Raw genomic sequence first — 17,020 nt, 5'->3', positions numbered from 1 at the left:
AGAGCCGGTCCATCAGTGAGCACTCTCATCACCCAGAACGTGCCCTCTGCTCATCACCACCATCAAACACAAATTACAGGAGCCTGAAGACACACACTCGAAGTTTCAGGGGCAGATTCTTCCCCTCCGCCATCAGCTTCCTGAATGGTGATGAGCCCATGAACACTTCCTCACTATTTTTGCTCTCTTTTCGCACCATGTATTTATTTATTTCAATATATTTCTTGTTATAACCTCTTAATTGTTGATGTATGGCCATGTACTGCTGGAAAAAACCCCCAAAAAAATCATAACATATGTTGGTGATAATAAACCTAATTCTACCCTGTTCCTGATCCTGATCCTGATCCTGATCCTGTTCCTGATCCTGTTCCTTATCCTGATCCTGATCCTGATCCTGATCCTGATCCTGATTCTGTTCCTGATTCTGTTCCTGTTCCTGTTCCTGTTCATGTTCCTGTTCATGTTCCTGATCCTAATCCTGATCCCGATCCTGATCCTGATCCTGACCCTGACCCTGACCCTGATCCTGGTTCATACCTGCCGTGATCTGCAGGTCAGAGGGGTCACTGTCTCACTGTGTTTCTGCTCTCTGCAGCTGAAGTGTTATCACAAGAGATACCAAAGCCCTGCCCGTGAAATTGTGTTCCGTGTGCAGTTCCACACGTGTGCCATCCATGAGCTTGGAGTAGTGTTTGGCAAAGAGGACCTCGATGCTGCCTTTAAAGGTGAGACCAATAAGGGAGGTGTTATTTTTAAAGATGAGCTTTATTTGTCACGTGTACATCGGAACGTTCAGTGAAGTGCCTGGTTTGCATCAACACGGTACACGGTACACGGTACACGGTACACGGTACACGGATGTGCTGGGGGCTGCCTTCCAGTGTTGCCACACTTCTGCTGACAACATACATGTCCACAACTCACTAACCCCTACCCATACACTTTGGAGTGTGGGAGGAAGCCAGAGCACCCGGAGGAAACCCATATACTCACGGGGCGAATGTACAAACTCCTTACAGACAGTGACAGGAATGGAGCATTTAAAACCACTCTAACATCAATTTAACCTTTTCCTTTCATGTAGTTGCCCATTTTCATTTCATCCATGTGTCTATTTTATATGTCTCTAACGTAACTGTCTACCACTGCGTTCCACACACCCACCGCTCTGAGTAAAAAAACTATCTCTAACATACACCCTGTACTTTCCTCCCATCACCATGAAATTACACCCCATTGTAGTGGCCATTTCCCCCCAGGAAAAAAGTCTCTGGCTCCCCCCTCTATCTAAGTCTCTTATCGTTTTGTACACCTCTATCAAGTCACCTCTCATCCTCCTTCGTGTCAAAGAGAAAAGCCCTAGTTCACTCAACCTATCCCCATACGACATGCTCTCTAATCCTGGCAGCATCCTGGTAAATCTCCTCTGCACCCTCTCGAAAGCTTCCACATCCTTCCAATAATGAGGTGACCAGAACTGAACACAATTCTCCAAGTGAGGTCGAACCAGTTTTTATGCAGCTCCAACATTACCTTGTGGCTCTTGAACTAAATCTCCTGATTAATGAAGGCTAACACACCATATGCCTTCTTGACCATCCTATAAACTTGCGTAGCATCTTTGAAGGATCTACAGATGTGGACCCCAAGGTCCCTCTGTTCCTCCACACTGCTAGGAATCCAGCATTAACCCTGTACTTCTGCCTTCAAATCCGACCTTCCACAATGAATCACTTCACACTTTTCTGGATTGAGCGGCAGCTGCCCCCTGAAACTCCCACCCTGAAGGATGTTGCCAACCCCATTCCTCCCTTCCCCACCAGCAGGAGGGAGAGGTTGCCAGGACAGAGCCCTTGTGTTAAAGAAGTCAGCCCAAGTTCCTGTCAGTCCGGCACTCTCACACTCCAAGTTAACTCCTCGGGACACTCCCAGCACTCACTGTTGCTGCAGAATAACCATCCCTCTCTCTCCTGTCGTGGAGCCCCACGGCATAGAAGCAGGCCCCTCAGCCCATTGCATCCATTCGTCCATTCCATCTTATGTTGCCCAGCAGTCTGCTCGTGTTTGACCCATAGCCCTCTAAACCTGTCCTATCCACGTACTTTTCAACCTGCCTTTCAACTTTCCAACACGCCCACCTTAACCTCTATTTCTGGCAACCTGTTCCAAACCTCTATCATCCTCTGTGTGAACAAGCTGCTCCTGGTGTCCCCCTTGCCTCTGACTGTAAACCTATGGCCTCATGTTTTCAGCAGCCCCCTGCAGGGAAAAAGACGATCTGCTTTCACACTGTCTATGCCCTTGTCTACCTCTATCAGCTCCCCACTCGATCTCCTACATTCCAGAGAATAAACTTCTTGTCTACACAAAATACTCTGCAGATGCTGGGGTCAAAGCAACGCTCACAACACGCTAGAGGAACTCAGCAGGTTGGGCAGCATCCGTGGAAATGATGAGTCGACGTTTCGGGCCGGACCCCTTCATCAGGACTGTAGAGGGAAGGGGCAGAGGCCCTATAAAGAAGGTGGGGGGAGGGTGGGAAGGAGAAGGCTGGTAGGTTCCAGGTGAAAAACCAGTAAGGGGAAAGATAAAGGGGTGGGGGAGGGGAGGCAGGGAGGTGATAGGCAGGAAAGGTGAAGAGGGAATAGGGGAAAACACAATGGGTAGTAGAAGGAGGCGGAACCATGAGGGAGGTGATAGGCAGCTGGGGGAGGGGGCAGAGTGACATAGGGCAGCGGTCAATGAAACGAAGGTACCTGGGATCCACGCTGGGCCCGAACTGGGAGGCCTGGAACCGGAGCTGGAATCCCTGCGGTAACAGATGGCGGCGGAGACACATTCCCAGGAAGGAGACGTGGCTGTGGTAGCGGGTCTGGGTCAGGACCAGGCCTCCCAGTTCGGGCCCAGCGTGGATCCCAGGTACCTCCGTTTCATTGACTGCTGCCCTATGTCACTCTGCCCCCTCCCCCAGCTGCCTATCACCTCCCTCATGGTTCCGCCTCCTTCTACTACCCATTGTGTTTTCCCCTATTCTTTCTTCACCTTTCCTGCCTATCACCTCCCTGCTTCCCCTCTTCCACCTCTTTATCTTTCCCCTGACTGGTTTTTCACCTGGAACCTACCAGCCTTCTCCTTCCCACCCTCCCCCCACCTTCTTTATAGGGTCTCTGCCCCTTCCCTCTACAGTCCTGACGAAGGGTTCCGGCCCGAAACATTCACTGTTTGTTTCCACGGATGCTGCCTGACCTGCTGAGTTCCTCCAGCGTGTTGTGACTTCTTGTCTACACCACCTCTCTTTGGTACCCGGGCCCCCCGAAACTGGGCAACATCCTTGTAAGTTTTTTCTGTATTTCTTTTCTGAAGATGACAGATTTGCCGAAAACTCCAAGGTCGAATTCATCTTCTCCTTTGGTCCGGAAAAGATACAAGGTAAGATTTCAACGACGGACACCTGTGCAGCGAGGAATCCTGCTGTGGTCACCACTCAGTCCATTGGGTCTGGACTAGCTCGGCGTGAGAATGATACAGTCACTCCCACTCCCTGCCCTCTCTCCTCACACACCCTTCTCAACTCTACACCCCTACCCTTCCCTCGGTGTGGGAGAAAGGGCCCCCTCATCTTCCTCTGCTTTCTTTAGCCAATCACCTTCCCTCTGTATCGCCTGCTCCAACACTTGCCCCACCCCCTCGATCTCCTCTTTCTGTATCATTCCTGATAGAGTCATTGAGTCAAAGAGCACCGCAGCTCAGAAACAGGCCATTCGGCCCATCTGGTATGTACCAAACCATTATTCTGCCTAGTCCCATCAACCTGTCCCTGAACCTGTCCTCCATACTCCTCCCATCGACGTACTTATCTAAACTTCTCTACAATGTCAAAATCAAACCCACATCGATCACTTCTGCGGATAGTTCGTTCCACTCTCAGCACTCTCTTGAGTAAAGAAATTTCCTTTCAGGGTCCCTTTAAATATTTTACCTCTAGTTCTTGTTTCATCCAACCTCGGTGTAAAAAGCCTATTTATACCCCTCATAATTTTGTATACCTCTATCAAATCTCCCCTCATTCCCCTACGCTCCAGGGAAAAAAGTCCAAACCGATTCAACATTTCCCTATAACTCCAGTCCCGGCAATATCCTTGTAAATTTTCTCAGCATTCCTTTAATCTTATTGAAATTATTCTTGGAGGTCCCACACAGACACTGACCCTCACTGGAGGACAGTCCCACACACACACTGACCCTCACTGTGCGACAGTCCCACACACACACACTGACCCTCACTGGGGGAAGGTCCCACACACACACTGACCCTCACTGGGGGAAGGTCCCACCCACACACTGACCCTCACTGTGGGACAGTCCCACGCACACACTGACCCTCACTGGGGGAAGGTCCCACCCACACACTGACCCTCACTGTGGGACAGTCCCACACACACACTGACCCTCACTGGAGGACCGTCCCACACCACTGACCCTCACTGGGGGACAGTCCCACACACACACTGACCCTCACTGGGGGACGGTTCCACACACACACTGACCCTCACTGGGGGACAGTCCCACACACACACTGACCCTCACTGGGGGACGGTTCCACACACACACTGACCCTCACGGGGGGACGGTCCCACACCACTGACCCTCACTGGGGGACAGTCCCACACACACACTGACCCTCACTGGGGGAGGGTCCCACACACACACTGACCCTCACTGGGGGACGGTCACACACACACACTGACCCTCACTGGGGGACAGTCCCACACACACACTGACCCTTGCTGTGCGACAGTCCCACACACACACACTGACCCTCACTGTGCGACAGTCCCACACACACACACACTGACCCTCACTGGGGGACAGTCCCACACACACACTGACCCTCACTGTGCGACAGTCCCACACACACACACTGACCCTCACTGGGGGAAGGTCCCACACACACACTGACCCTCACTGGGGGAAGGTCCCACCCACACACTGATTCTCACTGGGGGACAGTCCCACACACACACTGACCCTCACTGGGGGAGGGTCCCACACACACACTGACCCTCACTGGGGGACGGTCACACACACACACACTGACCCTCACTGGGGGACGGTTCCACACACACACTGACCCTCACGGGGGGACGGTCCCACACACACACTGACCCTCACTGGGGGACGGTCCCACACACACACTGACCCTCACTGGGAGACGGACCCACACATACACTGACCCTCACTGGGGTCAGTCCCACACACACACTGACCCTCACGGGGGGACGGTCCCACACACACACTGACCCTCACTGGGGGACGGTCCCACACACACACTGACCCTCACTGGGAGACGGACCCACACATACACTGACCCTCACTGGGGTCAGTAACACACACACACTGACCCTCACTGGGGGACGGTCCCACACACACACACACTGACCCTCACTGGGGGACAGTCCCACACACACACTGACCCTCACTGGGGTCAGTCCCACACACACACTGACCCTCACTGGGGGACGGTCCCACACACACACACTGACACTCACTGGGAGACAGTCCCACACACACACTGACCCTCACTGGGAGACGGACCCACACATACACTGACCCTCACTGGGGTCAGTCCCACACACACACTGACCCTCACTGGGGGACGGTCCCACACACACACACACTGACCCTCACTGGGGGACGGTCCCACACACACACTGACCCTCACTGGGGTCAGTCCCACACACACACTGACCCTCACTGGGGGACGGTCCCACACACACACACACTGACCCTCACTGGGGGACAGTCCCACACACACACTGACCCTCACTGGGGTCAGTCCCACACACACACTGACCCTCACTGGGGGATGGTCCCACACACACACTGACCCTCACTGGGGGACGGTCCCACACACACACACTGACCCTCACTGGGGGACAGTCCCACACACACTGACCCTCACTGGGGGACGGTCCCACACACACACTGACCCTCACTGTAAGAGTGTTGTTATTCCTGCTAAGTGTGGGTTTTGGGGATCAGCTGATGTGTCTCTCTCATGGAGTCTTCCTGTGCGCTACTGGTGTCAGGAATGGAGCACCTGGAGAACGGCCCGAGGGTGTCCGTCGATTTCAACAGCGGCGATCCTTTGATGAGATGGGATTCCTATGAGAACTTTAACGCCGAGGTGGAACCGAGCGGAGAGGGTAAGGGAAGCTGGGGGTAGGTGGGTCCGGCTGGTTGGACAGTGGGGAGGGGGGAGTGGGAATGGCCCACTAGGCTCCCCGTCTCCTCGCCCTGCAGCAAGAGCACCTGGGACCTGCCCCCGGCTTGGGGGGCCAGGAGGAGGGAGGGATCCGCCTTTGGAGGGGGCTGTTGTTCGCTAATGCAGGGTCCGCCGTATTCTACTTTCTGATCCCTCATCCCCACGACCCTCTCCTCAGGAGTCAAAGTTCAAGGCTTATGATCGACTGACATGTTGTGGCATGATGTCTGACCCTTTCCCCGCACTCCTCGCCCCTTCACCATACTCCTCCCTCTTCACCATCCCCCCTTCACCCTCAGCCTCTTCCCTGCCCAGTCCCCAAGCCCACCTCTCAACTGCCCCCTCCCTCCATCTCCACTTCACTCCCTCCCCTCCCCTCGCCCTTCTCCCCTCCCCGGTTCTCACCATTCGACCCATCGAGTTGCTCCACCATATCATCATGGCTGTTTGATTTTCTCTCTCCCGACACCATTCTCCTGGCTTCTCACCATAAGCTGAGACACCTTTACTAATCAAGTAAATGTCAATGTCAGCATTAAATAAACCCAGTGACTAGGCCTCCACAGCCGTCCATTACAATGAATTACACAGCATCCTCTGGCTAAAGAAATTACTCCTCATCTCTGTTCCAGAGGAGTGTCCATCTATTCTGGTGGTGTGTCCTCAGGTCCTAGACTTGCCCATTATTGGAAACATCCTCTGCATATCTACTCTATCTAGGCCTTTCAATATTCTATATGTTTTAATGAGGTCCCCCTCATTCTTCTAAACTCCAGTAGGTGCAGATCCAGAGCCATCAGACACTCCTAATATATTAACTCATTCATTCCCAAAACCATTCTTGTGAATCTCCTCTGGACCCTCTCCAATGCCAGCACGTCCTTTCTTCAATGAGGGGCCCAAAACTGCTCACAATACTTCAGTACACAATTCTTCCTCTGATTACTCCTCCCCTCCTCCCCCTCCCTAACACCTCCTCTCATTTCACTTCCCGTTCACCCTCTTCCACCAAAACCCCTCCCCTCCCCTCCCCTCTCCCCTTGCCCCTTCCCCTCCTCCTCCCTATACTCCCCTGCCTCCCCCTCCCTCACTCCCTTCCCTCTCATTTTTACCCTCCCTCTCCTCCACTAACACTCCTTACAGCTCTCCCCTGGTCTTCCTCTTCCCCACTTCCCCTTCTCCTTGTCCCTTCTCTCCCCATACCACTCACCTCATCCCCAAACCTCTTTCATCCCTCCTCCTTCACCTACCCCATTCTCATGCTTCCCATATACCTCTCCTTTACCCCTCCCCCCGTATTTCCCCTCCCACCTCTCTCCCTTTCTCTTCTCTCTGTACCTCCCCACTCCTGCCTTTCCCACTGCCCCCCCTCACCCCCTCCCTCCTCTCTCTGCCCCTGTTCCTGGCTCACACCCGCTCAGCCCTCACGCCCTCCCTCCCTCCCTCCCTCCAGAGACTGTAACTGGACCCCCGAGCTGGTGTCAGTGGTCCAGACGGGTGCCCAGCAGAGACAGCAGGGTGCGGAAACGCAGTCATCTTTCAGACAGCTGGGTGTCTGCTGCCTCCCATTCACTGGGGGGGTCTGGTGGTGGGGGTCTCATCCCTCTCCCCACCATCTCCACTTGGGGTTACCAAGGCAACAGCCACATGGTTCTGGGAAGCATGGGAGAGATTGAGATCTCATCTCAGTGGGATCTTCTCCCCACCCCAGTAACTGGATCACAGCCGGGGCAAGGCGCGTGGCACCCAAGCTGACTCCAACTTCAGAGGGGTGGTTGGGGTATGTTGCTTGAATGGTCCTGGCCTGAAAGAGCCCCCTTTCCCCGCAGAGATGTAGAACATAGAACTCTACAGTGTAGTGGAGGCCTTGTGGCCCTCGATGTTGTGCTGTCTTTTTAACCTACTCGTAATCTAACCCCTCTCCCCACATAGCATTCCATTATCCTATCATCCATGTGTTTATGTAAGAATGTCTTAGTCCTGGATAGAGTGAGAAGAAGACGGAGAGAGAAGGGGTAATGGGAGGGTAAGGATGGAGCAGGTGGAGAGGGAGCAGAGGGAGAGGGAGATTCAGGGGTGGAGAGGGGTGAGGGGGGTGGAGAGGGCTGGAGTGGGGTGGTGAGGGGAAGGAAGAGAAAGGAGGGGAGAGAGAGGGGCTGAATAGGAGGGAGAGATGGAGAAGGAGAAAGAAGGGTGGTGGGGAATGGAGTAGGGGAGAGGGATTGAGAGGGGCAGAGGGGGAGGGAAAGTATGATGCTCCCTCAGTACTACCTTCCTCAACACTGTGAAGCTGCCTCCTGTAGTGCCTCCTCCCTGCCCACAGCATCAGGACTTAACGTACTGACAGGGACTGGGAACTGGTATGAGGCAGAGAGCGAAGAGTGGGAATGAAGGGGCCCTCGGGGTGCTGGTCAGTGCCTGGTGGGTATGGTAGACAGTGATGCTTGGGACCCAGCTGTTTACAACTGGAATGAGGATCGGGCTGAGGCAGGCCTGAATGCGGAGACTATTTCTCTAGTTAGGCCGCTTCTGGAGTATTGCAGATAGATCGGGTCATCCCGGGAAGGATGTCGAGGCTTTGGAGAGGGAGTTTACCAGGATGTTGCCTGGATCAGAGGGCATGGGCTATAACGAGAGGTTGGACAAATATTGGGTTGTTTTCTCTGGAGTAGCAGAGGCTAAGGGGAGATCTGATAGAGATTTATAAGATTATGAGAGGCATAGACAAAGTAGACAGATAATATCTTTTTCCCAGGAGTGAAATGTCTTATACCGGGGGGGTGGGGATGGTGTAGGCATTTAAGGTGAGGGTGGTAATTTCAAAGGAGATGTGAGGGGCAAGTATTTTACACAGAGAGTGGTGGGGGGGTGGGTGCCTGGAATGAGCTGTCTGGGGTGGTGGTAGAGGCCAATACATTAGGGACTTGTAAGAGATGTTTAGATAGGCACATGAATGGGAGGAAAATGGAAAGATATGGACATTGTGTAGGCGGAAGAGATTAGTTAGGTTGCCAGTTTTATTACTAATTTATTTGGTTTGGCACAACATAGTGAGCTAAAAGGTCTGTTCCTGTGCTGTACTCGTCTATGTTCTTAAAATAAAAACTAAAAACTAATGCAGATGCTGGAACTTTGTAACTATAATGGTGATTGTTGGAAATGTTCAACAGGTGAGGCGGCGTCCATGAGGAGAGAAACAGAGTTTGCGTATCAGAATGGAGACCCATTGTCAGACCTGGGAAAGAGAGATAAAAGAGGTAATTAATGTCGAATGGGTGTGACGGACGGGACGAAGTGACAGACAGGTGTCGAAGGATATGAGCCAAACACAGTTCAATGCAACTAGCTTAGGTGGGCACTTTTCCCAGCATAGACTAGTTTGGCCAAAGGGCTTTGGTCCAGAGCATGGGCCCCATGGAGCGTAGTGGCCCTGTTTATGCCTTTCATTTATTATTTTAAATTTTTTTAAAACTTCATTTGTCGAATGTACATCAAGACATTGAAATATACAATGAACTGCATTATCTGCATCAATGACCAACACCGTCCGAGGATGCGCTGGGGGCAGCCCACAAGTGTTGCCACGCTTCCGGCGCTAACATAGCATGCCCACAACTGACTAGCCCCAACCCATACGTCTTTGGATTGTGGAAGGAAAGGGGATACCCGGTTACTTTATTGTAACTTATAGTCCATTTTATGCTTTGCACAGTATTGCTGCCTTAAAGCAACAAACTTGTAAATGATAATAAACTGCAACCGGTACAGCTTTGGATTGAGGGAGCAAATTGAAGTGCTGAGAGGAATTCCACGTGGTCACTGGGAGAACGTACAAACGCCCTGCATTAGAATATAAGGCATAGGAGCAGAATTAGGTTATCGGCCTGTCGACGCCACTCCACCATTCCATAATGGCCAATCCATTTTCCCTCTCAACCCCATTCTCCTGCCGTCCTCCCGTAAGCTTTGAAACCTTGACTATTCAAAAACCTATCAACCTTCCTATTAAATAGACTTGACCTCCACAGCCGCCTGTTGGAATGACTTCCACAGATTCACCAGCCTCTAACTAAAGAAATTCCTCCTCATCTCTGTTCTAAATGGACGTCCCTCTATTCTGAGGCTGTGTCCTCTGGTCCTAGAGTCACCCACCATAGGAAATCTCCTCTCCACACCCACTCTCTGTGGGCCTTTCAATATTTGATATATTTCATTGTGATCCACCCCCCCCCCATTCTTCTACACACCAGCAATTACAGGCCCAGAGCCATCAAATGCTCCTCATACATTAACCCTTGCATTCCTGTGATCATCTCAGCAACCTCTTCTGGACTCTCTCCAATGCCAGCTTACCTTTTCTTAGATAAGGGGCTCAATACTGCTTACGATACTTCGTGTGATCTGACTAATGCTCTATAAAGCCTCAGCATTACATCCTTGCTCTTTCAAACAGCGGTAGGAGTTGAACCCCGATTGCTGATTGGCTAGCGCTATAAAGCGTTACTCTAACCAAGGGGCTGAATGGCTTTTTCCCTGTGAACCCCCATTACATTGCAGGCGAGGGTCCCTGCCTGATAACTTGTGCTGTCGAAAGCTGGTGGACTTCAGAATATCTCACTAAGGGGGATCGAACACTGTGGAAGAGTTCTCCGAACTGCCTGTTGCATAAATTGGGAGTGCTTATTATGGAAGAGGTCAGGAAATCAGGTTTATCTAATTATACAGATCATAGAACATAGAACATAGATCATATAATATAGAACATAGAACATAGATCATATAACATAGAGCATTGAACATAGAACATAGAGCATATCACATACAGCATTGAACATATAACATAGAGCATTAAACATAGAACATAGATCATATAACATAGAGCATTGAACATAGAACATAGATCATATCACATAGAACATGGAACATAGAAAATGAAACATAGATTATAGAACATAGAACAGTACTGGGTCAAACCTTTAACATAGTCTAAGATCCATCTAATTCCTCCCTCCTACATAACCCTCCATTTTTCACTCTACCATGTACCTATCCAAGAGTTTCTTAAATGTCAGTAATGTACCTATCTCCACCTCCACCACCACCCCTGGCAACACGTTACACACAGCCACCACTCTCTGTGTTAAAATCCTACCTCCGACTTCCATCCAATCGCACTAAAGTTGTATTAGCCATTTCTACCCTGGGAAGAAGCCACCTCTATCAAGTCAGCTCTCATCCTCCTTTATTCCAAAGCGGAAAGCTCCAGCTCACTCAGCTTATCCTCATACGACATGCTGTCTGATCCAGGCAGCATCCTGGCTTTCTTCCTATAATGAGGTTACCAGAACTGAACATAATACTCCAAGTGTGGTCAAACCAGGATTTTATAGAGCTGCAACATTACCTCTTGAACTCAATTCCCCGACTAATCAGCTTCTTAACCACCCTATCAACTTACACAGCATCTTTGCAGGATCTATGGAGATAGACCCCAAGATCCCTTTGGATCCTCCTCACTGCTAAGAATCCTGCCATTAATCTTGTACTCTTCCTTCAAATTCAACCTTCCAAAGTGAATGATTTCACACATTTATGGATTAAACTGCATCTGCCACTTGTTGGCCCAGCTCTGCGTCATATCAGTGCTGCTAGGGTAAAATAAAAAGTGTATCAACACAGTTCCCTGATAAGACAGTGGCAGAATGAGGCCATTTGGCCTATCAGGTCTGTTCCACCATTCAACCATGGCTGATTTATTATCCCTCTCAACCCCATTCTTCTGCTTTCTTCCCTGAACCTTACTAATTAAAAACTTTTCAAACTCTGCTTTAAATATACCCAATGACTTGGTCTGCATAGCTGTCTGTGGCAATGACTTCCACAGATTCACGACCCTCCAGTAAAGAAATTCCTCCTCATCTCTGTTCTGAGGTTCTATTCTGAGGTTTTGCCCCACTATAGGAAAAATCCTCTCCACATCCACTCTATTTAGGCCTTTCAAAAAAACTGACCTGACAATTATCTTTTGAGGGAGATTGTTTAAATTTAAGAGCCCGACAGAAGACGGCCTGAGAGCTTGAGCAGGATTATAAAACGAAAGCAGTACTGTGATTTACTCTGATCCCAGACCATTGAGAACTTTAAAATCAATTCTGAAAGATGCAGTGCAGGATGGGAGTGATGTGTTCCCTTATCCTGGTTTTGATTAAAGGTCTCACAGCAACATTCTAAATGAGCTGACGTTTGTCAGTGGGTTGCTTTGGAAGGCCGTAAAAAGTGCATTGCAGTATTCTTGTCTATTCGATATAAAGGTGTGATTTAGTTTTTCAGTGCCATTACGTGACACAATGGACATATTGTACTTCTGCTGTGTTTCTGAAGTGTAGAAATGCTGAGCTGGTCATGTTCTTTATGTGGGATTTAAAATTCAAATCTGAATCAAGGATATCAAAGGTTCAAAGGTGCAAAGGTTCATTTTATTATCAGAGTATGTATGCAGGATACAACTCTGAGACTTGTCTTCCCCAGATAGCCATAGAGTACAGAAAACCATATATGTAGTCGAAAGAAAGAAATCATCCCCCCCACCACATGAAAAGAAAAAGAAACAAAAACTCGCAAACCCCAAAACCCCTCCCTCGCACAAAAACTAACAGATCACCCAAACCCCTGGCCCGCCGGCTGTCCCTCCGACAGCAGTGACTCGAGCCAGCGGTCACTCCGATGGCAGCAGCACAAACCAGTGGTCCCTCCAAGGTCCGTGTCTGGAACCAGCAGACCTTCCGAGGAAAGTGACTGGAACCAGCAGCCTCTCTGACAGCAGTGATTAGATTATGAGAACACTCAGTCCTCTTCTACTGTCATTTAGAAATGCATACATGCATTAAGAAATGATACAATGTTTTTCCGAAGTGATATCACAGAAAACAGGACAGACCAAAGACTAACACTGACAGAACCATATAATTATAACATATAGTTACAGCAGTGCAAAGCAATACCATAATTTGATGAAGAACAAACCATGGGCACGGCAGAAAAAAGTCTCGAAGTCCCTAATCGATCGACTCCCGAGTCCCCAATAGCAGGCGGCAAAAGGGAGAAACTCCCTGCCATAAACCTCCAGGCACCATCAACTTGCCGATGCCTTGGAAGCAGATGACCACAGCCGACACTGAGTCCATCCATCCGAAAACTTCGAGCCTCCGACCAGGACCTCAGATACAGCCTCCTGAGCACCATCCTCTGCCGAGCGCCTTCGACCTCACCCCGGCCGCTGAAACACGCAAAGCCGAGGATTTCGGGACCTTCTGCTCCGGAGGTTCCGGTTACCACACAGTAGCAGCGGCAGCGAAGCAGTCATTTCAGAAGTTTTCCAGATGTTCTGTTGTGTTCTCACGTCCATCTCCATCAAATCAGAATTTTGCACGGTCCCCTACTTGACAGATAACAGATATTCATCACCGGAGAGGCTGCGCGCGCTGTCGTTGCGCCGCCATCTTCTCCTCCTGATTCAAACCAGCGTCCCCTCCAAGGATAGTGACTCGAACCAACAGCCTCTCCGAGAACAGAGAATCACCCAGGCTTATTACTTCTTATTTCACAAGGGGAGCCAAGTTCCCAAGTTTATCAACAAGTTCATCTCTTTTGGCTTTGAGACCAAGCAAAAGTATTTCAGTTTTATCTTCATTTAGTTTTAGGAATTATTGCTCATCCACTTGTTTATCGTAGCCATACCAGAAGTCAGGGAAGATAGGGTGTTATCATCGTGTGGCTCAACTAAGATATACAATTATGTGTCATCTGCATAACTGTGGAAATCAAGTGCATGCTCCCCCTTGGTGTCTCCTAAGGGGCAAAGACAGCTTCCCTGAGCAGCTGCAAAAAGTACATTCTCTTAGAAAATTGGTCTCCAAAACAGACAAAAATCGAAACCAATTGAGGGCGTTACCAGAGAGGCCAACCGATTTCTCAAGGCGAATTAGGAGAATATTGCGGTCAATTGGGTTGAAAGTAGCAGGTGTAGAAGAATTAGAACAGGGATTTGCTTGGCATCAGTGCTGAGCCCGAGGTTCCTGACAAGTTTGGTAAGGGCTGTCTCCGTGCCATGGTTTTCTCTAAAACTTAACCGAAACTTTTCTACAGTAGTGTTTCCATTTAGAAAGCAGAGTTGGATGAAATTGACTTTCTGAAGAATCTTGCCCAGGAAGGGAAGATTTGATATGGATCTGTAGTTAGTATCTCATTAACAAAGTTTCATAGTGAAGTACTAGCTATCAAACGATATCCTATAGGCTTCAATGGGATTCCCCCCTCATTCTTCTAAACTTCAATGAGTAAAGACCTAGAGGCATCAAATGATCCTCATGCATTAACCCTTTTACTCCCAGGATCATTCTCGCAAACCTCCTCTGAAGCCTCTCCAATACCAGCACATCCTTTCTTAGATAAAGGGACCAAAACTGCTCACTATACTCCAAATGTGTTCTGACCAATGACTAATGAAGTCTCAGAAAGGGTGCAGATAGTACTGAGGCAGGAAACTTCCTCTGTGTAATGAGGAGGTGCACACAGTATCATTGGCTGTTGAGGGGTAAGTGATGTGGAATATAGTCACTCAAATGAAAATCAATCTAGCCAAAATAATTTTGTTAGAAAGTTGAACAGCAAGGAGGAGTATTGAGGAACAGTAAGATGGTGGACAGATGAAGTAGTGCAATAGTGAGGAGATAGAGGGGTTAGAGAAAGAGAGCAGAGTGGGAGGAGAGAGGGAAAAGTAGTGGGAGGGAGAGAGAATGGAAGATAGAAAGAGAGAGATAGAGAGGGAGAGAATGAGGGAGAGGGGGAAGAGAGTAAAAAAGAGAGTGAGGAGGATGCAGAGAAAGAGAGACAAAGAGGAGGGTAGAGAGAGAGGCAATAGCCATATACTGTATAGATATATAAAGTGAGTGAGAAAGAGTTTGAGAGAGGAGGGAGCACAGAAAGAGACAGAGACTGAGGCAGTTAGAGAGAGTGTGTCCGTGAGAGAGGGAGAGAGAAAGAGAATGAAGCTGGAAATGACGGAGAGAATATGAGAGGGCAGAGAGAGAGAGAGAGAGAGAGAGAGAGGAATGAGGCAGGAAAGGCAGACTTTGGTTGTTGATGGAGCCTCTGTTCTCACTCTCCCTCCCCATCCAAGCACGGGTGGTGAAGTAACTAGAAACAGACTTCCTTTCAGTGAGATTCTGCATGAGGCGGGGTATGTTCCAGACCTGACTCCAGTTAACCAGCCTGTAATTCAATCCGCCTCCGGCCCATGACTTCACTTGCAGTTTGAGACTGCATCGAAACCAGGAGCCCCTCTGACGTGACAGCAGTGCCCGGCCAAGCTCCCGTCAGTGACACCAGCACCGGGACTGCCAGCAAACACCCTCCCGTATAGCTGCTGCCCTGACGTGACTGGGACACGGGCAAGGAGCTGCGAGTAGCGACAGTGGCTGGGAAGGGTGTGGGGGTGTTGGCAAAAGGCAGGCAGTCTGCACACTCCCAGCAGAGACCAGCCTGCCGTGGCACTGCTCTGCTCCATACAATCCGCCGGTCGGAGTGGGAAGCCTCGGACGAGAAGCTGACGGATAATCCTGTCTGTTGGTGAGACCCCGCTGCCCCACGAAGGTTCCCCACTTGTAACAAGCTGCAGGTACGGAGAGTGAGGGTGGTGTGGGGAGAGGCGCAGTGACGAGGTTGTGAAGCCACTGAGCAGGTGTAGTGGGGAGGGGCCCTCGGGACGGGTTGTAAATAGACCTGCTGCTGGCTCTCAGTGTGTCGTCTCCATAATGAAGCCCACCATTACGGACGTGGTCAGGTGTCCTCTGTGGTGTTGGGCGCTGTGTTCTGTTTTCGACAGTTGCGACCAAGTTTGCTTGTGTGACGCATGAATATTCAGTGGACAGGAGACAAGTGTCGCAGAGTAGGGAAGAATCCAAAGAGGTACAGTGAGGGGCAAGGCTCAGGTCAGGGGGAGTTCATCAAAGGATTTAACACTGACAGTCACTAGACAGTCCCACACACACACTGACCCTCACTGGGGATGAGTCCCACACACACACTGACCCTCACTGAGGGACAGACCCACACACACACTGACCCTCACTGGGGGATGGTCCCACACACACACTGACCCTCACTGGGGGATGGTCCCACACACACACTGACCCTCACTGGGGAACGGTCCCACACACACACTGACCCTCACTGGGGGACGGTCTCACACACACACACTGACCCTCACTGGGGGATGGTCCCACACACATACTGACCCTCACTGGGGGACGGTCCCACACACACACTGACCCTCACTGAGGGACAGACCCACACACACACTGACCCTCACTGGGGATGGTGCCACACACACACTGACCCTCACTGAGGGACAGACCTACACACACACTGACCCTCACTGGGGGATGGTCCCACACACATACTGACCCTCACTGGGGGACGGTCCCACACACACACTGACCCTCACTGGGGGACGGTCTCACACACACACTGATCCTCACTGACGGACGGTCCCACACACACACTGACCCTCACTGGGGGACAGACCCACACACACACTGACCCTCACTGGGGGACGGTCTCACACACACACACACACACTGACCCTCACTGGGGATGAGTCCCACACACACACTGACCCTCACTGAGGGACAGACCCACACACACACTGACCCTCACTGGGGGATGGTCCCACACACACACTGACCCTCACTG

The 17,020-nt window shown here is 50.5% G+C and overlaps 1 protein-coding gene across 8 annotated transcripts in view; it reads left to right on the top strand.

Annotated features, from left to right (window-relative positions):
* Window positions 1-17,020, top strand: part of tns1b (tensin 1b) — a 392,135-nt gene that overhangs the window by 204,178 nt on the left and 170,937 nt on the right. For all 8 annotated transcript variants that reach the window (XM_063051466.1, XM_063051470.1, XM_063051471.1 and 5 more), the window contains 4 exons: window positions 599-728; window positions 3,367-3,432; window positions 6,093-6,209; window positions 9,439-9,525. In XM_063051466.1, coding sequence (XP_062907536.1) covers window positions 599-728; window positions 3,367-3,432; window positions 6,093-6,209; window positions 9,439-9,525 — 400 coding nt within the window. The remainder of the gene's footprint in view (window positions 1-598; window positions 729-3,366; window positions 3,433-6,092; window positions 6,210-9,438; window positions 9,526-17,020) is intronic.

Source organism: Mobula hypostoma, chromosome 6 (genome assembly GCF_963921235.1).
Source record: "Mobula hypostoma chromosome 6, sMobHyp1.1, whole genome shotgun sequence".
NCBI classification, from domain to species: Eukaryota; Metazoa; Chordata; class Chondrichthyes; order Myliobatiformes; family Myliobatidae; genus Mobula; species Mobula hypostoma.
Note: the sequence above shows the minus strand (reverse complement) of the source record. Positions and strands in the feature narration are given on the sequence as shown.